This window comes from Pavona decussata, unplaced genomic scaffold, assembly GCF_977016875.1.
Source record: "Pavona decussata unplaced genomic scaffold, jaPavDecu1.1 SCAFFOLD_439, whole genome shotgun sequence".
Taxonomy (NCBI): domain Eukaryota; kingdom Metazoa; phylum Cnidaria; class Anthozoa; order Scleractinia; family Agariciidae; genus Pavona; species Pavona decussata.
The window spans coordinates 310,422-334,161 of NW_028145794.1; the positions used below are offsets into that span (position 1 = coordinate 310,422).

The window sequence follows — 23,740 nt, forward strand, 5'->3', positions numbered from 1 at the left end:
AAGAGCTAGTTTTCTCGATGGTATTTACGATTCTTCTTTAAAGTTTGGTTTAATGTGTTTGTTTCAGTTCTTTGTCTAAGCTGTGGCCGTTGTACAAGCGACGTGTCCTGGGAAGATTGCAATTCTGAGCTGACTAAAACCACATGCCCATCCGGATCACCGAATTGTGTCACAGGCAAAATGACATGCAGCGCTGGTCAAGAAAGGAAAACTGTCTTCTGCTAAGGATGTGGCGCCCAAGGACAGACCTGTGACATCATAAGGAGCGATAGACCATCCTGCCCTTCTTCGCCAGTTAGCTGGTCTTTCGATTTTGAAAATACTTGTTGTACTGGGAACAACTGCAATTCTGGAATCGTTCCCACTGGATCATCCCATAGGATAAGCAGCAAGATGACAGCAGTGAACACGGGACTATTAATGTGGATTATTACTTACATATACTGAGTGCAAGCGCCGTATACATGTACTAATATTTTAGTTTCGGTAATTTTCTTAACAGGAAGCGTTTACTTGTCATATAGAAACTATTCATAATTCTGGAACTTAACCTCTTGGTTACTTGTAAACAGGAAGCTAAGATATGAATGGTATTCACGTTGAATTTTTGAATTGTTAGTTATTAACTAAAAAGCTGCTATAATAATAGAAAACGACTCTGATTTGGTGGAAAGCTATCATATGCATGTTTTCAATTCGGTGGCTTTCTCTCCAAGAAGTGAAAGCCGTATGATCTTAGTTGTTTATCTATACTATGAATAGCTCCTTTTCCACGAGAAGCTTCAGAATAAACATGTGTTGATGCTCCTGAAAGGGGTCTTTAAATTTCTGTACGTTGACACGTTTTCATTTTAAACTTCTATCTTAACCACACTGGGTGGTTCTAAGTTTTGAGTTTGTAGATCAAATCCTAAACGAGGACCATTCAAATGAAAGCTGCTAAGCAGTACTGTACATTCCTGTGTTGCTGTTTATTATGCTATACACCTGCTGGTTCTAAGTTTTTAGTCTGTGCATGAAATCCTAAACTGGGACCATTCAAATGAAAGCTGCTAAGGAGGACTTTCCTGTGGTTCTGCTTATTATGCTATACACTGGCTGGTTCTAACTTTTGAGTCTGTGGATGAAATCCTAAACTGGGAACATTCAAATGAAAGCTGCTGAGCAATACTTTGCTGTGGTGTTGTTTATTATGCTGTGCAAAGTGGTTCTACCTTTTGAGTCTGTGGGTACAATTTTAAATTGTGACCATTCAAATTAAAGCTCTTTATTCAAGTTCTTACTAGTAGCGCTGTTTAGTATGCTGTTCAAGTGGAGTGGCGCTGGCTGCTATGCCTAAGAAGTTCATTCCTGTGGTACTATTTACTATGGCATGTAAAGTGGTTTTTCCTGTAATGCTCATATGAACATCAAAGTAAGGGCTTAATTTCACTCCAGTTGTTTTTTTCTCACCAGTTTCACTTATTATAAAATGGCAAAGATAGTGGTTGAAAGGTGTTGTTCATCTATCTCAAATTGCTGTAAGCAGCTAGGTAATAAGCAAATAAAACTTTGATCGGCCCACGTTTTTATAGTTTATTTCACTGCGTTCAGTTACACAAAAATCCTACAATATCATGGCGAATATAATCTGATGATTACAAAAGTCCGCTTCCAAAACAAATTAGCTACACAGACGGTGGATCTACGCCTAACTGTTCAGTCCAGTTTACTTTGTTAACACTGTAATAGTTTTAGTGTAGGAGAACAAGTCTAATTTTTATACTATGAAAAACTAAGAGAATATGTAAAGTGAAAGGTACAAACATTACTGTCAATAAATGCGGACTTGTACTGGCATGTTAAACTTGAACAGTTTATATCTGCAGGTCGTCAATGTCGGTCTTGACCGCATCCCCCAGCTTCTTAATAACTGTCTCGCGGACTTGGGAATAGAGGTCTTCGTTTAAGGTGAACACCTGGGCTGCCTTGAAAAGATGGATATCTTGCTTGGAGTAAGTGAAGAAGAAGTAGTTATTGGAGACTTGACTGGCCGTGAAATAGGCACCAACGAAGGCAACATTGACCTGGTTGCTCTTGTCGACTGTACACGGAATAATTTGGAAGTTTCCGTGTTTCTCTGAGGCGCTGCTGGAACCAAACAGAGTGATCCCTTCTGAAGATTTTGCCAGGTTATCGATAGTTGCCTTCACGACTGTCATCAATTCGGCTTCAGGTCCGATCAGGGCGCTCAACAGTTCCAGTGTTATCTGGGAAATCTTGAAATCGGACTGAGAAGACTGGTATTCATCGAACTGGAAGCCTTGCAGGACCCATCCAACCTTTCCCATCACGTCAGTGTAAAACTTGTACCAATTTTCAGTGTCATTGAAGCGGTCGTATTTCTTGTTTGCAGCCCGTTGCGCCAGCAGAGTGGAGTATAGGACGTCTTGTTTCTTTTGGCCCGTCACATTGGAGGCAAAGGAAACCAGGCTTCCATTATCGACAAGCCCCTGGGCCTTACCATCGGAAACCGCTGCGGCAGTGCGAGTTGAACTGCGACTTCGCAAGACGGAAGGTTCTTCAAGTTCCAACTCACGTACAAATTTCACTGAAGCCATGACTAGAGCTCGGGAGACAGAAGCTGAGTCAAAGCTAGGCGTTCTGGAAGGTAGGCGTTGACTGTGAACAGAAAGAGGAACAGTGGAAGCCCTCTACTTAAGGAAACGGAAACTACTAAATATGGTCATAAAACCACGCTATTGGTCAGATTATATGAGCGTTTGACACTAGGTCAAGTGAACGCGCAGAATAAACGAGTGGAACAGCAGGGGACACCGAAAGACTTTAATTGCCCCTTCAATATCTGAGGGATTTTTTTTTTTTTAGAGTTAAAGATGTGAAATTAAGTTTCAAGTTAGTTCGGTTTGATGCTCCGTCAGTGCATAGATATTTGCACTAGTTATGAATGAACTTTGGTGGCATGCACTTTGTCTACTGATAGCGCGGTGGACATTGTACCTTACTGTTATGACGAAATCGTCGTTGAAAATCAAGTTATTGCCCCAATAAAGAAACTTACCTAAAAATTCTGCCTTATCTCAATTCGGTAAACGAGTGTTGCTGTCCCTTTAACCATTTTCGCTGCCAAGGAGAGCACAAATAAGTGTTGAAGATTCTCAGTAACATGACTAAAACTTCAGTTAAACCCGGAAAAAAAGAAGCGACAAGGCACTTTCCGCCACAATGTCCGGCACTGGTGCCCCTAATTGGAGGGGTTCCAACATTACCTTCTGGAGGTGCTATTCCGATATTTTTGCGCTTGTAAATGGGCCTCTGCACAAACTGACGTTTCCTTCGATATCACGGAAACACAAGTTAAGTTTCTTGACATAATGTTGCCGTATTCGTGTACCTTGGTAGTTTGCTAGATTTTTTTAAGGGCAGTCTGTTGCAATAGATCTTTAAGCGGATGTTTATTCTTTTTCCTGTCTTTGCCAAGTTGTGTGACGTTGTTATAAAAAACACATTTAATATCATGTTTTGTTTGTGGTCAATTTTTTTAATTAAAGTAATGTACGCCTGGCTGAACACACAAGTGTTTCTCAGAATATTTGGAGTGAGGCACGTACGTTCTTAGTGCTGTCTGGCGACCATTGATCTCCAATAAAGCAGTATTAACTAGTAAAACCCACTACTTAGGCCTATACAGCCGGGGACAGGACTCAGTCTGCATTCAGAGTACCTTTGCGTGAAATGGCCGCGGGTAGATTCGGGATATAGTCACCTACACCGTTGGAAATAGACGACATTCACTAGTAGGAAGCTAATTAGAGTAATGTTCAGCCCATGCAGAACTAACAGAATCCTCCAAGTCGATAGTCGCTTATCTTTGCAGCCGTCGTTCGCTTACATCGTTGAATCGCTCTGTAATAAATCACAAAGTACAGTGTATATACAAACACATTAAGTCCTGGATCAAGTCTTGTTTGCAACCTGGTTCACGATCGATAAGCTTGCGACCGAACTCCATAATTCAGCTTGCTGCGTGACAAGGGCGTCCTGCCGTATCAACAACACCGACACTTAACTTGATATTCTCGCGAAACTCTTGCGAGAAAAGTCAAGCCTAAGTAAATGTACTTACAGTTTTTTCACCCTCTCGCGAGACGAGTGTCTCGTCTCTCGAGACGAGAGTCTCGTATCGCGAGACGAAAATCTCGTATCGCGAGACGAGAATCTCGTATCGCGAGACGAGAATCGCGTCTCGCGAGAGGGTGGTAACTTACTTTTGAGCGGTACTGTATGAATCGACAAAGACTCAAAAATCAACAAAAAGCTTTTCCAACAAAACTTTTTTATTGAAATTAACAATATATTTGCTATTAGAGGCAAAAAACTTTCAGTTTTTTTGCATGTGTGCAAACACGCATGTAAAATTTGAAGACGCTGAGCCGTGTTTGTACAAGGCGATCACTCGCAGTAAATTCGGGCACGTTTGCGATGAAAATTACAGAAGTCACACAATTCTGGTTCAAATCATCACTTAAACTATTTGTAAAAAGCAAATCAACATCGGAAAACATCATTTACCGTGTTGTCACCATTGTCCTGGTCTTATAAACTCCGTTTGAAGCCAGCGGTTCGGTTTTAACTTTTGAGGCATATTTTGGTAGCCGCGTGGAAATATAAGAGATCACAATGTGAAACGGCTTTTCGCTGTTTTTTAACACCTCCAAGTTCTCTTTTTTGACGGTAGATTATTGTTCACGGGTTATTCCTTTCCATTGTGAGCTTAAAAAAGATGTACTTGCTTTAAAAGTTGAAAAAAACATGTCTTGTAATTTCAGGACCGATTCACGCGCGGCACCATTTTGTAATTTTGCTCAGCTCCATGCGGTAGATTCAGAAGCATCCTTTCCGCTACCCCCTAAAATGCCTTAAAATATGCGCAAAAGACAGATTCTGATTGGGTTATCATTCTACTAGCTATTGTGACCTTTTCAGGATGAAAAAAACCCTGGAGGGGAGGGAGAACGTATCGAGTTTCACGAGCAGAGCATGCGCGAGGGACGGCCGGTTTTGGCCGGTATAGGAGTCAATGGGTTTTAAGCGCTTATTTGCTGAAGTTGACTTTAGTGTAGTAGCTGCAGTAAACTCGGTAATTTTACCTTGTAACGATTCCTGGACAAATGAATACAGTGATCCAAGATTTCGAATCTTTGGAGCACAAGGATTACAAACGCGATTTGAATGCTTGTCACATTTTACTACCTCAAATCCAGCTCTTTGACCTAAAATTTCACCCTTGCAGCCCTTCCTTTTGGACGGATTAAAAAGATTTTCTGTAGAAATATTACTATTACCAAATGTAACTTTGAAGCTGCAATTACATACCCTGCATTGTTCGTTCGGATTCATTCGAAATTCTCTATTCCCTCAGCGCAATCCTTCCAAAATGTTTTTAAACTATTTTGGTTCTACATGCATCCTGGAAAGTTTACTTCCGCTAGGAAGACCAAGCCTTTGATTGGTGTATTTGTGACAGCTGTTGACAGGATCAAATGTCGTTACGCGCACTCAAGCATGACAAGCAGTGTGAGTGGTTTTCAAAATCCCGGGATTTGTCTGCAAGCGTTTTCTCCTTTCTTCCCAACCCCCTCCCCGCTTACTCGCGCCATTTTCGCGCGGTCCTTGCTCGGAAACAGTACGGAAACGCTCGCTACGCAGGCAACCATATAGAAGCCCCCTAATACTGAAATGCAAAAAAAAAAATCCTATCCAGATAGTAAGCCCCTCTAAATATATGGCCCCAGGGGTTCTGCATATTAGTTAAAATATAATTTTTGCAAACAAAAGTATAATGCAATCTTGCATAATGTATAGTCATTGTATTACATCGCTGCTGTAGAGTCAAATTATTACTGTTGAGTGTAACACAGATGACTTCAGTGACAAACCTTGCCTATAACACACTGGTCCTTACAACGCTGGTGTAGAGTCAAATTGGTACGGTTGAGTGTAACGGAGATGACTTCGGTGACAAACCTTGGCTATAACACACTGGTCCTTACAATGCTGGTGTAGAGTCCAATTAGTACTGTTGAGTGTAAGCCAGATGACTTCAGTGACAAGCCTTGGCTATAACACACTGGTCCTTACAACGCTGGTGTAGAGTCAAATTAGTACGGTTGAGTGTAAGCCAGATGACTTCAGTGACAAACCTTGTCTATAACACACTGGTCCTTACAATGCTGCTGTAGAGTCAAATTAGTACTGTTGAGTGTAAGCGAGATGACTTCAGTGACAAGCCTTGGCTATAACACACTGGTCCTTACAACGCTAGTTTAGAGTCAAGTTAGTACTGTTGAGTCTAAGCCAGATGACTTCAGTGACAAGCCTTGGCTATAACACACTGGTCCTTACAACGCTGGTGTAGAGTCAAATTAGTACTGTTGAGTGTAAGCCAGATGACTTCAGTGACAAAGCTTGGCTATAACACACTGGTCCTTACAACGCTGGTGTGGAGTCAAGTTAGTACTGTTGAGTGTAAGCCAGATGACTTCAGTGACAAACCTTGTCTATAACACACTGGTCCTTACTTCGCTGGTCTAGAATCAAATTAGTACTGTTGAGTGTAGCACAGATGACTTCAGTGACAAACCTTGTCAATAACACACTGGTCCTTACAACGCTGGTGTAGAGTCAAGTTAGTACTGTTGAGTGTAACACAGATTACTTCAGTGACAAACCTTGTCAATAACACACTGGTCCTTACAACGCTGGTGAAGAGTCAAGTTAGTACTGTTGAGTGTAACACAGATTATTTCAGTGACAAACCTTGTCAATAACACACTCGTCCTAACAACGCTGGTGTAGAGTCAAATGTTTAGTGTAACACAGATGACTTTAGTGATAAACCTTGTCTATAACACACTGGTCGTAACAACGCTGGTGTAGAATCAGATTAGTACTGTTGAGTGTAACCCAGATGACTTTAGTGACAAACCTTGTCTATAACACACTGGTCCTTACAATGCTGGTGGAGAGTCAAGTTAGTACTGTTGAGTGTAAGCTAGATGACTTTAGTGACAAGCCTTGGCTATAACACACTGGTGCTTACAATGCTGGTGTAGAGTCAAATTAGTACTGTTGAGTGTAACCCAGATGACTTAAGTGACAAACCTTGTCAATAACATGCTGGTCCTTAGCGGGTGTAGAGTCAAATTAGTACTGTTGAACGTAACACAGATGACTTCAGTGACAAACCTTGTCTATAACACACTGGTCCTTACTTCGCTAGTGTAGAGTCAAGTTAGTACTGTTGAGTGTAAGCCAGATGACTTCAGTGACAAACCTTGGCTATAACACACTAGTCCTTACAACGCTGGTGTAGCATCAAATTAGTACTGTTGAGTGTAACAGAGATGACTTCAGTGACAAACCTTGTCAATAACACACTGGTCCTTACCACGCTGGTGTAGAGTCAAGTTAGTACTGTTGAGTGTAACAGAGATGACTTCAGTGACAAACCTTGTCAATAACACACTGGTCCTTACAACGCTGGTGTAGATTCAAGTTAGTACTGTTGAGTGTAACACAGATTATTTCAGTGACAAACCTTGTCTATAACACACTGGTCCTTACTTCGCTAGTGTAGAGGCAAGTTAGTACTGTTGAGTGTAAGCCAGATGACTTCAGTGACAAACCTTGGCTATAACACACTAGTCCTTACAACGCTGGTGTAGAATCAAATTAGTACTGTTGAGTGTAACAGAGATGACTTCAGTGACAAACCTTGTCAATAACACACTGGTCCTTACCACGCTGGTGTAGAGTCAAGTTAGTACTGTTGAGTGTAACACAGATTACTTCAGTGACAAACCTTGTCAATAACACACTGGTCCTTACAACGCTGGTGAAGAGTCAAGTTAGTACTGTTGAGTGTAACACAGATTATTTCAGTGACAAACCTTGTCAATAACACACTCGTCCTAACAACGCTGGTGTAGAGTCAAATGTTTAGTGTAACACAGATGACTTTAGTGAAAAACCTTGTCTATAACACACTGGTCGTAACAACGCTGGTGTAGAATCAGATTAGTACTGTTGAGTGTAACCCAGATGACTTTAGTGACAAACCTTGTCTATAACACACTGGTCCTTACAATGCTGGTGTAGAGTCAAATTAGTACTGTTTAGTGTAACCCAGATGACTTCAGTGCAAACCTTGTCAATAACACACTGGTCCTTACAATGCTGGTGGAGAGTCAAGTTAGTACTGTTGAGTGTAAGCTAGATGACTTTAGTGACAAGCCTTGGCTATAACACACTGGTGCTTACAATGCTGGTGTAGAGTCAAATTCGTACTGTTGAGTGTAAGCTAGATGACTTTAGTGACAAGCCTTGGCTATAACACACTGGTGCTTACAATGCTGGTGTAGAATCAAATTAGTACTGTTGAGTGTAACAGAGATGACTTCAGTGACAAACCTTGTCAATAACACACTGGTCCTTACCACGCTGGTGTAGAGTCAAATTAGTACTGTTGAACGTAACACAGATGACTTCAGTGACAAACCTTGTCTATAACACACTGGTCCTTACTTCGCTAGTGTAGAGTCAAGTTAGTACTGTTGAGTGTAAGCCAGATGACTTAAGTGACAAACCTTGGCTATAACACACTAGTCCTTACAACGCTGGTGTAGAATCAAATTAGTACTGTTGAGTGTAACAGAGATGACTTCAGTGACAAACCTTGTCAATAACACACTGGTCCTTACCACGCTGGTGTAGAGTCAAGTTAGTACTGTTGAGTGTAACAGAGATGACTTCAGTGACAAACCTTGTCAATAACACACTGGTCCTTACAACGCTGGTGTAGATTCAAGTTAGTACTGTTGAGTGTAACACAGATTATTTCAGTGACAAACCTTGTCTAAAACACACTGGTCCTTACTTCGCTAGTGTAGAGTCAAGTTAGTACTGTTGAGTGTAAGCCAGATGACTTCAGTGACAAACCTTGGCTATAACACACTAGTCCTTACAACGCTGGTGTAGAATCAAATTAGTACTGTTGAGTGTAACAGAGATGACTTCAGTGACAAACCTTGTCAATAACACACTGGTCCTTACCACGCTGGTGTAGAGTCAAGTTAGTACTGTTGAGTGTAACACAGATTACTTCAGTGACAAACCTTGTCAATAACACACTGGTCCTTACAACGCTGGTGAAGAGTCAAGTTAGTACTGTTGAGTGTAACACAGATTATTTCAGTGACAAACCTTGTGAATAACACACTCGTCCTAACAACGCTGGTGTAGAGTCAAATGTTTAGTGTAACACAGATGACTTTAGTGATAAACCTTGTCTATAACACACTGGTCGTAACAACGCTGGTGTAGAATCAGATTAGTACTGTTGAGTGTAACCCAGATGACTTTAGTGACAAACCTTGTCTATAACACACTGGTCCTTACAATGCTGGTGGAGAGTCAAGTTAGTACTGTTGAGTGTAAGCTAGATGACTTTAGTGACAAGCCTTGGCTATAACACACTGGTGCTTACAATGCTGGTGTAGAGTCAAATTAGTACTGTTGAGTGTAACCCAGATGACTTAAGTGACAAACCTTGTCAATAACATGCTGGTCCTTAGCGGGTGTAGAGTCAAATTAGTACTGTTGAACGTAACACAGATGACTTCAGTGACAAACCTTGTCTATAACACACTGGTCCTTACTTCGCTAGTGTAGAGTCAAGTTAGTACTGTTGAGTGTAAGCCAGATGACTTCAGTGACAAACCTTGGCTATAACACACTAGTCCTTACAACGCTGGTGTAGAATCAAATTAGTACTGTTGAGTGTAACAGAGATGACTTCAGTGACAAACCTTGTCAATAACACACTGGTCCTTACCACGCTGGTGTAGAGTCAAGTTAGTACTGTTGAGTGTAACACAGATTACTTCAGTGACAAACCTTGTCAATAACACACTGGTCCTTACAACGCTGGTGAAGAGTCAAGTTAGTACTGTTGAGTGTAACACAGATTATTTCAGTGACAAACCTTGTCAATAACACACTCGTCCTAACAACGCTGGTGTAGAGTCAAATGTTTAGTGTAACACAGATGACTTTAGTGACAAACCTTGTCTATAACACACTGGTCGTAACAACGCTGGTGTAGAATCAGATTAGTACTGTTGAGTGTAACCCAGATGACTTTAGTGACAAACCTTGTCTATAACACACTGGTCCTTACAATGCTGGTGTAGAGTCAAATTAGTACTGTTTAGTGTAACCCAGATGACTTCAGTGCAAACCTTGTCAATAACACACTGGTCCTTACAATGCTGGTGGAGAGTCAAGTTAGTACTGTTGAGTGTAAGCTAGATGATTTTAGTGACAAGCCTTGGCTATAACACACTGGTGCTTACAATGCTGGTGTAGAGTCAAATTCGTACTGTTGAGTGTAAGCTAGATGACTTTAGTGACAAGCCTTGGCTATAACACACTGGTGCTTACAATGCTGGTGTAGAATCAAATTAGTACTGTTGAGTGTAACAGAGATGACTTCAGTGACAAACCTTGTCAATAACACACTGGTCCTTACCACGCTGGTGTAGAGTCAAATTAGTACTGTTGAACGTAACACAGATGATTTCAGTGACAAACCTTGTCTATAACACACTGGTCCTTACTTCGCTAGTGTAGAGTCAAGTTAGTACTGTTGAGTGTAAGCCAGATGACTTCAGTGACAAACCTTGGCTATAACACACTAGTCCTTACAACGCTGGTGTAGAATCAAATTAGTACTGTTGAGTGTAACAGAGATGACTTCAGTGACAAACCTTGTCAATAACACACTGGTCCTTACCACGCTGGTGTAGAGTCAAGTTAGTACTGTTGAGTGTAACAGAGATGACTTCAGTGACAAACCTTGTCAATAACACACTGGTCCTTACAACGCTGGTGTAGATTCAAGTTAGTACTGTTGAGTGTAACACAGATTATTTCAGTGACAAACCTTGTCTAAAACACACTGGTCCTTACTTCGCTAGTGTAGAGTCAAGTTAGTACTGTTGAGTGTAAGCCAGATGACTTCAGTGACAAACCTTGGCTATAACACACTAGTCCTTACAACGCTGGTGTAGAATCAAATTAGTACTGTTGAGTGTAACAGAGATGACTTCAGTGACAAACCTTGTCAATAACACACTGGTCCTTACCACGCTGGTGTAGAGTCAAGTTAGTACTGTTGAGTGTAACACAGATTACTTCAGTGACAAACCTTGTCAATAACACACTGGTCCTTACAACGCTGGTGAAGAGTCAAGTTAGTACTGTTGAGTGTAACACAGATTATTTCAGTGACAAACCTTGTCAATAACACACTCGTCCTAACAACGCTGGTGTAGAGTCAAATGTTTAGTGTAACACAGATGACTTTATTGACTAACCTTGTCTATAACACACTGGTCGTAACAACGCTGGTGTAGAATCAGATTAGTACTGTTGAGTGTAACCCAGATGACTTTAGTGACAAACCTTGTCTATAACACACTGGTCCTTACAATGCTGGTGTAGAGTCAAATTAGTACTGTTTAGTGTAACCCAGATGACTTCAGTGCAAACCTTGTCAATAACACACTGGTCCTTACAATGCTGGTGGAGAGTCAAGTTAGTACTGTTGAGTGTAAGCTAGATGACTTTAGTGACAAACCTTGGCTATAACACACTGGTGCTTACAATGCTGGTGTAGAGTCAAATTAGTACTGTTGAGTGTAACCCAGATGACTTAAGTGACAAACCTTGTCAATAACATGCTGGTCCTTAGCGGGTGTAGAGTCAAATTAGTACTGTTGAACGTAACACAGATGACTTCAGTGACAAACCTTGTCTATAACACACTGGTCCTTACTTCGCTAGTGTAGAGTCAAGTTAGTACTGTTGAGTGTAAGCCAGATGACTTCAGTGACAAACCTTGGCTATAACACACTAGTCCTCACAACGCTGGTGTAGAGTCAAATTAGTACTGTTGAGTGTAACACAGATGACTTCAGTGACAAACCTTGTCAATAACACGCTAGGCTCAGTTGATCAAAGCCCGATTAACCTTATCCTTCATTTATGTTATCCTTGATTTGAGTTTATTTACTTATTTGTAAGGATTCTTCCAAAATATTTTTTCCGGTAGTTTTGACTTAGACGTTTCTTTGCCATTAGCTTACAATTAGCTTTAAAATATTTTTAATGAGCAAGAAACTTCAGTCAATCCTTAACCGTGGATTAGCTTTAATCGGCTTTTGAACAACCGGGCCCTGGTCCTTACAATGGTGGTGTAGAGTCAAATTAGTACTGTTAAGTGTAACACAGATGACTTCAATGACAAACCTTGTCAACAATACACTAGTCCTTGCATCGCTGGTGTAGAGTTAAGTTAGTATTGTTAAGTGTAACAGAGATGACTTCAGTGACAAACCCTGTCAATAACACACTGGTCCTTACAATGCTGGTGTAGAGTCAAATTAGTACTGTTGAGTGTAAGCCAGATGACTTCAGTGACAAGCCTTGGCTATAACACACTGGTGCTTACAATGCTGGTGTAGAATCAAATTAGTACTGTTGAGTGTAACAGAGATGACTTCAGTGACAAACCTTGTCAATAACACACTGGTCCTTACCACGCTGGTGTAGAGTCAAATTAGTACTGTTGAACGTAACACAGATGACTTCAGTGACAAACCTTGTCTATAACACACTGGTCCTTACTTCGCTAGTGTAGAGTCAAGTTAGTACTGTTGAGTGTAAGCCAGATGACTTCAGTGACAAACCTTGGCTATAACACACTAGTCCTTACAACGCTGGTGTAGAATCAAATTAGTACTGTTGAGTGTAACAGAGATGACTTCAGTGACAAACCTTGTCAATAACACACTGGTCCTTACCACGCTGGTGTAGAGTCAAGTTAGTACTGTTGAGTGTAACAGAGATGACTTCAGTGACAAACCTTGTCAATAACACACTGGTCCTTACAACGCTGGTGTAGATTCAAGTTAGTACTGTTGAGTGTAACACAGATTATTTCAGTGACAAACCTTGTCTAAAACACACTGGTCCTTACTTCGCTAGTGTAGAGTCAAGTTAGTACTGTTGAGTGTAAGCCAGATGACTTCAGTGACAAACCTTGGCTATAACACACTAGTCCTCACAACGCTGGTGTAGAGTCAAATTAGTACTGTTGAGTGTAACAGAGATGACTTCAGTGACAAACCTTGTCAATAACACACTGGTCCTTACCACGCTGGTGTAGAGTCAAGTTAGTACTGTTGAGTGTAACACAGATTACTTCAGTGACAAACCTTGTCAATAACACACTGGTCCTTACAACGCTGGTGAAGAGTCAAGTTAGTACTGTTGAGTGTAACACAGATTATTTCAGTGACAAACCTTGTCAATAACACACTCGTCCTAACAACGCTGGTGTAGAGTCAAATGTTTAGTGTAACACAGATGACTTTATTGACTAACCTTGTCTATAACACACTGGTCGTAACAACGCTGGTGTAGAATCAGATTAGTACTGTTGAGTGTAACCCAGATGACGTTAGTGACAAACCTTGTCTATAACACACTGGTCCTTACAATGCTGGTGTAGAGTCAAATTAGTACTGTTTAGTGTAACCCAGATGACTTCAGTGCAAACCTTGTCAATAACACACTGGTCCTTACAATGCTGGTGGAGAGTCAAGTTAGTACTGTTGAGTGTAAGCTAGATGACTTTAGTGACAAACCTTGGCTATAACACACTGGTGCTTACAATGCTGGGGTAGAGTCAAATTAGTACTGTTGAGTGTAACCCAGATGACTTAAGTGACAAACCTTGTCAATAACATGCTGGTCCTTAGCGGGTGTAGAGTCAAATTAGTACTGTTGAACGTAACACAGATGACTTCAGTGACAAACCTTGTCTATAACACACTGGTCCTTACTTCGCTAGTGTAGAGTCAAGTTAGTACTGTTGAGTGTAAGCCAGATGACTTCAGTGACAAACCTTGGCTATAACACACTAGTCCTCACAACGCTGGTGTAGAGTCAAATTAGTACTGTTGAGTGTAACACAGATGACTTCAGTGACAAACCTTGTCAATAACACGCTAGGCTCAGTTGATCAAAGCCCGATTAACCTTATCCTTCATTTATGTTATCCTTGATTTGAGTTTATTTACTTATTTGTAAGGATTCTTCCAAAATATTTTTTCCGGTAGTTTTGACTTAGACGTTTCTTTGCCATTAGCTTACAATTAGCTTTAAAATATTTTTAATGAGCAAGAAACTTCAGTCAATCCTTAACCGTGGATTAGCTTTAATCGGCTTTTGAACAACCGGGCCCTGGTCCTTACAATGGTGGTGTAGAGTCAAATTAGTACTGTTAAGTGTAACACAGATGACTTCAATGACAAACCTTGTCTATAACACACTGGTCCTTACAATGCTGGTGTAGAGTCAAATTAGTACTGTTAAGTGTAACACAGATGACTTCAATGACAAACCTTGTCAACAATACACTAGTCCTTGCATCGCTGGTGTAGAGTTAAGTTAGTATTGTTAAGTGTAACAGAGATGACTTCAGTGACAAACCCTGTCAATAACACACTGGTCCTTACATCCCTGGTGTAGAGTTAAGCTAGTACTGTGAAGTGTAACACAGATGACTCCAGTGACAAACCTTGGTCCTTACAACGCTGGTGTAGAGTCAAACTAGTAATGTTAAGTGTTATAGAGATGTCTTCAGTGACAAACCTCGTTGATAACACACTGGTCCTGTCAATGCTGGTGTAGTACTATTAAGGTCCAGCTGAAAACAGTTTTCTAGTATACAGGTGTAAGCAAATGTTACTTGCAAACCACGTGCTCCTAGGTGCACAATATTAGCATGGTGCAGAATTAACTTAGAAGGAATGTGTTTTAATACTTGTGTTTGAGCTATGTTTAGTTGCTGTTGCCATGGCAATGCCGAAAGCTACTAATCGTCCATAAATAAGAGGTTTCTTTTATTTTTAGACTCATTCTTTTCTCATTCTTTTTTTTTTGACAATGCTGGTGTAGAGTTAAGTTAGTACTGTTAAGTGTAACAGAGATGACTTCAGTGATGGGGTGCTTAGAACAGCAAAGTTGTTATTCTTAATTAAATTTGTGCATGCCACGATCATCTTCCCAATGCGTGCACTGTGTGGAAATTAATATCATCTGTTTAATGAAACTTTTCACAAAAAAGCTTAAACATTGATTTGTATTGCCTTAATAAAGCGTGAAAAGGAGGAGATGTGAAAAGAGTTGTATTATTGAAATTCACTGTAAGCGAACTGGCATTTGATATTGGGTGCTTATTTATTACCAGTGAAGACATGGTCTATAATAATGAAGTTTGTTTCTAAAATACTTGCTCCTAGCAAAGAGTTTCCGAAATATCAAACCAAAAGGAGTAAAAAAAGAAAACAGGGAAACTCAGTGTGGAAGTCGCATTCTGATTATACTTGACGATGCATTAACAAACAATAAAATTAGCTCTTTGGCCTATGTACCACGCGCTCTTTTTGACATTATTTACATTTTATATACAGTGAAGTGATTCTCTAAGTAATTTTTAGCTGAAAAGCGAGAATGTTTTTCAGAATGCTGTAAAGAAATTGGCAAATCCATGTATCTGTTTAGCGAACGGAAAATGTTTATTGATTGTTCGTTAGTTTGCAGGATGGGAAGTTGTTTTTAAAAATCGGGCGCGTTGTGACCATAGTGATTCATTTCTCTAGCTTCCCCGGGGAAAGTTAAAATATCTCACCTACTTTAAAGAGTTTACGATCTTCGGAAACATACCTTATTGTCAGAAATTGTTTGACAAGAGAGAGAACAATAGCTTGAACACATGAATACTAAGCGACCCCAAAATACGGGTGACACACTTAAATTGGTGTGAAGTTGTTTAATGATGTGACTCCAGCTGGCATCCTCTTTGCTTTTATATAATGCTTTTATAATTATGCAGCTGGAGCACCCATTATAAAAAGTTTCGATCCATCTTTTAAGCTGAGGGCCGAAATTAACCGCTTTTAATAAACGTCTTGCTTAAGAAATGCCAATCGACTGAATCAAAAGCCTTTTTGAAATCAATGAATATAGCTTAGCTAGGTATAGCTTCTAAGGAAGATACCCATAGTGTATTTTCAATCAGACTGATGTTTTGTCCTATATATCAACTTTTAATATATCCGGTTTGGACTTCACTGATTAGTTTTTGGAGAAGTTAAGAGATCCGGCCTGCGATGGTTTTGGCAGCAATCTTATAATCGATATTAAGAAGTGATATTGGCAGGTAGGTTTTTTTCAGTACAGCTTTGATGATTCCTTGCTTTTGAGTAATATTTAGTTGCCTGTGCTTGAGGCCCTAGTTGAAGCTTTCAACCATTTTATCCCCTAATAAAGGCCAGAAGTGTACTGCTTTAGGGTTTGTAAACATTCTTCTTGGGTAAGAGGCAATTCAAGCTCTTCTTGTTCGTTCTCGTTTAATTTAGTTAAACTAGGATGGTTAAAGAATAGATTGTCGTGTTACATCCCTGGTAGATACTTCTGTATACAGACTTTGGTAGAAGGGCTTTTGATGCGCTTAAATTTCATCAGAGTTTGTGATTCCCTGACCATGCTCCAGTTAAAGTCCGGATATATATGATTTAGAATTTTGCCATTTTTCTTAGTTTAGGAAACATTTGGTATTTTTTCCCCTTGTTTGTGCCATCAAGTTTGATCTTGTTCGCTTTCTTATAATGGCTCCTTTGGTTTTATATGCTGCTAGCTTATCAAGCCTCGATCTGAGACAGTATAGCTTCGTGATGTTCTCTTCTGTTCTATGTGTCGCTAGTATTTACAACAGGCTGTCAATGTGATCGGAAAGCTCTTTTTCAGCAACTCTGCGTTCCCTATTTTTCCTCTTGCAATATTGCACACAGAATCCTCTTATTTCCATTTTGATCATGTCCCAGATGAGACTTTGTCCTTAAAATAACAATATTTGCTTCTGTATTCGGAGATCCTATTTTCTAGCACCAGGGCCTCTTGGGACATTATCGTTGGATCAGAGATTTAAAACTATTGCCAAGTGATCAGAAAGTGTGGAGTTATGATTCTGTCGAAACCAACCAATAGTCTAGCCTACATTGTACTTTTAAAGCTTTATCACGTCATGTGAATTGTTTTTGGCGCCTCCAAACATCCTGAAGATTCAAACATTTGCATGAATTTGTGATTTTGCTTTCTATTGATGCCACAACCACCAGACTTATCTTGACTTATCTTATTGAAGTCACCACCAATGATCACGTCACCAGTGGAGCAAGTGTTCATACGAATGTGTAAAAAGTTTGAATATAAGGGTTTTTGTTCTGAAACATTACTCCGGCTGTAGATGTTACACAAGTAGAAGTTAGTATCATTTATGGCGACCTGAAGCAAAAGGTATCTTCCATTCTTGTCAGCAGTTACTGTATATGATTCGTGCGTATGTCTTATTTAGGGTTAAATAGAATTATGACACCCCTCATGTGATTTGTGCCATGAGATATTATCTATGGCTTCACTTACAATATTGTGCTGCAACTAAAAATGAACCAATCAGAACACAAAGCAAACATAGTGCAGCAGGTGGCAAGCATGAGAAAACTTGGGAATGAGAGTGAAGTAACACTCATGACTGCAGGTAGCTCAAATCACACCATTTCTATTTTGACATACAGCATAATTACTTTGCCTGTATCTACTAAACTCCAAGACGAAAACAAAAACAACCAAACAAAAAAAATTGTATTAATAAAAACGATTCCTTTTCCTCCCCCACCATCTGCACGTGGGTCTCCGAGGATAATTAGGAGACATATATAAATTGACAGAATGTTAGCATATCCATTTTGACCAGAATTGGACTTTTTTTTTTTTTGCCTGTATATGGCAACCTTAACTCTCTCTCTTCCTTAAGCTAAAATTATGTTTTTCTTTGAGTTTGTAATTCAAAAAAATAGCCTATAGAATACCCAACTGATTTATACAATGTTGTAGAAACATCTGGGGATGTTCTGTGCTCATTGGCATATTTCCTTTAGCGGTCCTGTTTGAAAACTGTTTAAAACTAAGCTTCCCAAAACTAACCTACGAACCTAGCTCCTATGATCAGAGTGAACTTTGGAGTTTCGGTAATAAAAAGCTAATTACTCGGGCCGTAAGGCGGACCGAGTTAAGGTTTCGGTAGCATTATCAAATTCTTTTTTATTTTGGGGTGGTGATGGGCCGAGAGATAAGACTTCGACCAGGAGTTATTGTTCTTGGTCTCATTTTTTGTACTCGGCCGCTACCAGTTACGTTTTCTGTCGTGTTATCCAATCCTTTAAATACTCGGTCGCATTCCTTGTTTTCAGGCTGTGAGGAGTGTTTACAATATGCGAGCCAGATGTGCGAGGCATGAACAACCCCAACATAAACTGCTAACCCTTAAAGCTAACCTAAGTGCTATTTAGGCTAACTGGAGTGCTCTTTAGGCTAACCGGAGTGTTTTTCAGACTAACCTGAGTGCATCAAGGTTAGTTTTGTTTAACCGAAAATTTGGCAACTAAATCAGTATATGACCTTGCGGGCCAAGATGGATAAAGATGCCTCACGTTTACTATAGAAAAACAATCAATGTAGAAACGGTTTCTGTCTTCAAATGAAAGGTGAATAACAAATGCTTTCCTCTGAATTTCATTTAAAAATATAAACAGCGAAACATTGAAAAACGTACAAGAATATAAACGTACGCGTGATGCGTATTGTTACTCTAGATTCCTGGGGGGGGGGGGGGGATGGTACTCAACAGATGCTTGGGTAGGGAGGTGCGGCGTGGGCGTTCAAACCCTGACCCTGTTTAATACACAATTCTCTGATTTCCCTATCACATTTAAGACAATTAAAAATTTTCAGGCCCTTTCTAAGACATTTAACCCAAAATCACACCCTGTTTAAGACTAGAAAGAAATGAGAATGCAAGTTAGTTTCTTATTTAATGCATTGGCAATCACAATCTGTTTAAGCCATTAGGTCATGTAAACACCCTGAAAACCATACCCTATCGGGCCGCACGTCCCCGTTAAGGTCACATAAGGGAGTACCCCCCCCCCCCCCCCCACCCCCACCCAGGTTTATATCATACCGAAAATTACGATCCGTCATTGACCCGGCGTCACATACATATTAGGACTGACAAATGGTTTCTGTCTCTAAACGAAAGGTGAAAATGTAAGGATTAAAGCCCGGGAATTGTAAAGCATTTGTATGATAATTGTCGGTTTCCCCTGTATTTCATTCTGACTGCAAGAAATGCAATTCTATCTGGTGGTTACTTATTGCCTCACTATATCTCTGTATCTATCTACATGTATCTATTTGGTAGCCTGCGAGCAAGCTCTCTTGGGGTGGGGGGCGGGAGGGGAAAGAGGATCCACCCCCAAGAGAGCTTGCTCGCAGGCTATCTATTTGGTGGAATTAGCAATGCTGGAGGTTATCACTGTTAAAGGATTGTAGGCGTTACGCACCACACAGTCAAATTTTGGCCGGAGTATAAGCTGGAAACAGCTTCTTGTTACAATCTGTGCCCTTGCTTTGTAGATTGTATAGAAGAAATTGTTGACTTCTGGAATATTTCTAACATTCTTCTCTTTTATCTCCAGGACCTCCAGGGAGCAGTACAGTGCACACAGTTTCTTCACTGTTAATTAATCATGTTCATTTGCAGTGCAAGGCTTTCTGTGTTGAAGGCTGATGTTTTGCTTTGTGTTTACTGGGTAAGGAGGGGTGGATTAGAGCTGGTTCTGACTTGTAGATCATTTTATAAAGTAAATCCAGGGGTTTCATTAACATTATTAACAGGCAGATTAGAAAACATTGTTTGGGATGCTAGAAGCAGTCAGACAAGGTGATGTTTACTGGTCATCAATATTCCTGGAGCTTGGCCATTAATGAAACCCCTGTTAGTTATTGGTGGAACAAGACTCTACTAATGCAGGAATGTAGCTATGATCAACCTCAGAGGGCTCATCAATAAACCAAATTTGCTCTTTTGGACTGTACAGCTGTAAAATTGGCTTGAGGCATTTATGTTGAAGTGTTTAAATTTGAGCTGCTCATAAGATATCATTTCAGAGGGTTAATTACACTGGAAGCCATTTTCTAGCTGCATCCCTGCTAATGCATAATGGGTATAATTAACAATTATTCCACGAGCTAGCGTTGGATATGAGATGATAGATAGCCAAGGAGGAGCACAGTGCGGAGTTGGCTATAATCATCTCATATCCAACAAGCGGGAGTGGAATAATTTATTTTATTAAAAAAAATCAAGAAGTACTGCTAGATTTTGCTTATTGCGCTTGACAATTTAATGGTCTCCATTTCTCGGGCATGGTATAATGGCTCATATACCAAGGCCACTAAGCCAATCAAATTGCTCGAATTGCATAATACAATGATCCAATTGTTAATAATAACTGTTATTCCAAGCATTTTAATAAGATAGTCTTTTGCATTTATCAATGTGATGCCCGAGGTGGGGGGGGGCTCCTGGCATGTGTGGGGCATTTGACCTCTATTGCATTCCCCACCTTCGGGAATTTGACTAAGAATATGGGCGCCAGGTTGGGGACATTTGCCTTTTTTGCTTGAGGAATGGGACCAAGTCACATCGTCCCATGTGCTCATCCATGCCCCTGCCATCTTGTAAGTGCCTGTGTGGAGATTGAAAGCATTTTAAAGTGGGCTTTTACCTCCTGCAAATAATCTCTATCCTATAGATGGTGCTCAGTTGTATAGCTCAACATGTTAGACTTTTCGTTTCTGTTAGATTTAGACAATGATGTCTGATTGAATTGTTTAAAATGCTAGATTTGTATACCTAAACATGGTGCACTTTTTCCTGTTAGATTGAGAGAAATTAATGATATCCAACTGTCACTTGAAATGCTGAATTCGTATAGCTCAACATGGTGCATTCCTTTTTGTATTAGACTGAGAAAATGGTATCTGTTTGTGTCACTTTAAATGCTAGGTTTGTTGATTATTTTCCTTGGATTACACAGAGCATCCAAGGAATTTATAAAAAAAAAGCTTGGTAATGTTTATCAATGATTTGTAAGATATACACAATAACTACTATGAACTTAAGGGATATTACTTCCCCATGGTGGGGATATTTGATCTGATTTGACCCAATTTTGGGGCTCCACAGTGGGGATTTTGACCAAAAACTCTTCTGAAAAGTCATATGCCCCACATATGCCCGGGTCCCCCCCCCCCCCCCCTCTCGGCTTAACATTAATAGATGCATTACTGTTACATAGTAGAGTGGGTATATGCTCTGACTTTGGTACGGATGAGATTTGCTTACTTTTTATACTAAACATTTGTATGTGTGGTTGCATTTGGCAAACTTTTTACAGAAAATTAATTTGACTTAGTTTGCAGACAAAATCTGTCATCCCTTATTTTCCTGGCCCCAGCTGTTCAAAGGCTTGATAACTTTGTCCGCTGGATAAGGCACTATTCAAGGTCTAAAATATACTTCACGTTGCACGTTGTGCAAGGTTTTCAAAACTTAACTGTGGTTAGAGTGTGCATATTCGCTTGACACAAGGATATACTGAAACCTTTGCACAGATTGAAACTGTCGGATAGTAACTTATCCACAGGATAAAGTTATCCGGCTTTTGAACAACTGGAGCCTGGTTGGCAAAATTTGTGAAATTTGCCAAAAATATAGAAGACCCATAGTGCTCGGGTGGTGCTGGCAGATAATTTTTCAGGAAAACAAGCTGAACAATAGGGATCACAACAGTAATTTTATTGTCAAGCTTGGAAGGCTTGATAGAAGAGTTTGGATAAGCTTGAAAAGCATAGGTTTGATTCAAATAATTGCAACCTTTCTTTGGCATGAAGCCCAGACGAGCACTGAGCAGAGTCCACTTTCACCATCTTCTCTTGAGATTGAGGAACAAAAGCGGTCTCAGACAACCAATGAAGAGTAAAATGTTGATCAGCTTGTATTGTGGGTCGAGAAATTTGCCTGCATTTACTATGTGACTCAGATTTTTTTTTCTGGTTGCGGTTTTATATCTTGAAAGGTTTTTGTCTACAAAGCTTTTAAGTTTTGCGTAAGTGCAACCCATGTCTAATTAAATATGCCCCTTGCAAAATAGTAAAATAGAAGGGCTGCCTGTAAAAAGGGGTGTATGTTACTTCTTAGTGAAAATTTTGATTATTTTCTGAAGAATCTTGCTAAATCAAGGTTAACATACATGTCTGTTGCAAAGATTTTGCAAGATCCTGTGCAAAAATCCTAATTTTACCCCCAAAAGCCGTGAATGCCCCTTTAAGGGAAAGGCCTTCAATTCAAATTTGTATCTAGGACCAGAGGACACAAACAACAGAATTGGAGAAACATGATTTTGTAAGCTTCATTTATTTGTGTCTTCTTTGTATTGTTGTAAAGCTGGAAAATTAATACTGTACTGTATATCTAAAGACAGTTATGTCCAGAAATGCACCTAAAACCTGAACTTGGGTACTTTATATAAAACAGACCTTTGTCATTTTCAGCGACTTCATGTTTGACAATTATTGGTGTTTCAGTAAGAATTTAGGTTAGGGGACACCTTGTGATGTCTATCATACGGTTCATGCATCTCATTAGCGTGCATTTTTGGACATATCTCCTTGATGGTGTCTACATTCTTTCTAGTTCACTATGTGATCAGTCCTTGGGGCGCTAATATAGTGGCATATGTACATTGCAAAAGTGGCTGATCGGTTTGTTTCTCATAAAAGTTATATGCGCGGCAAATCAACGATTAGTCTTTTTAGGCAAGCGTAAGCAAGTACATGTACCCAGTAGAAGAAAAGGTTTAGATGATATTGTATACAGTTCTCCTATGTGACGAAGATTAAGTATGGGAATAAAACCTATTTTTACCTTAGTTTCATTGTACTTTTTTGAAGTTTGATAATTTAAATGTATCCAATTTCTTACTAGGTTGCAAGAGAAAGGGGAATTTAGCAAAAGAGGTTACAGATAGATTCATATTTCGTACTAATTTACAATTGATTCATGCGTCAGCGTGCGTTCATCGAGATACGAAGCACGCGGGGAGTTTGGAGAGCAGGAAAGATGCGTAAAAGTTTTACGCCTTGAGCAACTCCAGCCTCTTGAGTGCTCTCCAAACTTCCTAAGTGATGAACGCACGAATCAATTGTTTGTTTTAAATGTGAATTTGTTTGCTGATGTTTAGCGTGCGCAATGGGAATATGAAGCAGGTTTGCGCAATTGAATATGATTACACGAGTTTACCAGCTGTGTTGTAAGTTTATTTTGTTTTATTTCCCAAGTCCTTGAAACTAAGTTAGAAATTGGTTTATGGAAATTGTTCTATTTTCGTGGAATTGAAAGATATCTGGTGGAACGAACTAGTTTTCTCATTAAGTCAACAATGACCCCAGCAAGCAATTGCAGCAGGCTAAGCTAAGAATGAAGATAGCCGACAGTCAGTAATAACTGTTCCCATAGACGACCATTGCTCTGTAACGAAAGTCAAAGATAAAATAATTATATGTACAGTAACATCTGGGTAGGCAAATTGTTTTTATTCAGGGTATATCATATGTTTACACACCAGCGTTGCGAGGACCGCAAAAT

At 39.9% G+C, this 23,740-nt stretch overlaps 1 protein-coding gene across 1 annotated transcript; it reads right to left on the reverse strand.

Moving 5' to 3' along the window:
- Positions 1-1,540: 1,540 nt before the first annotated feature.
- On the reverse strand, positions 1,541-2,653 carry LOC146450594 (uncharacterized). Its single transcript, XM_085100226.1, has one exon. The coding sequence runs from the start codon at positions 2,598-2,600 to the stop codon at positions 1,857-1,859; it is 744 nt and encodes a 247-aa protein (XP_084956352.1). The 5' UTR covers positions 2,601-2,653; the 3' UTR covers positions 1,541-1,856.
- Positions 2,654-23,740: the final 21,087 nt, after the last annotated feature.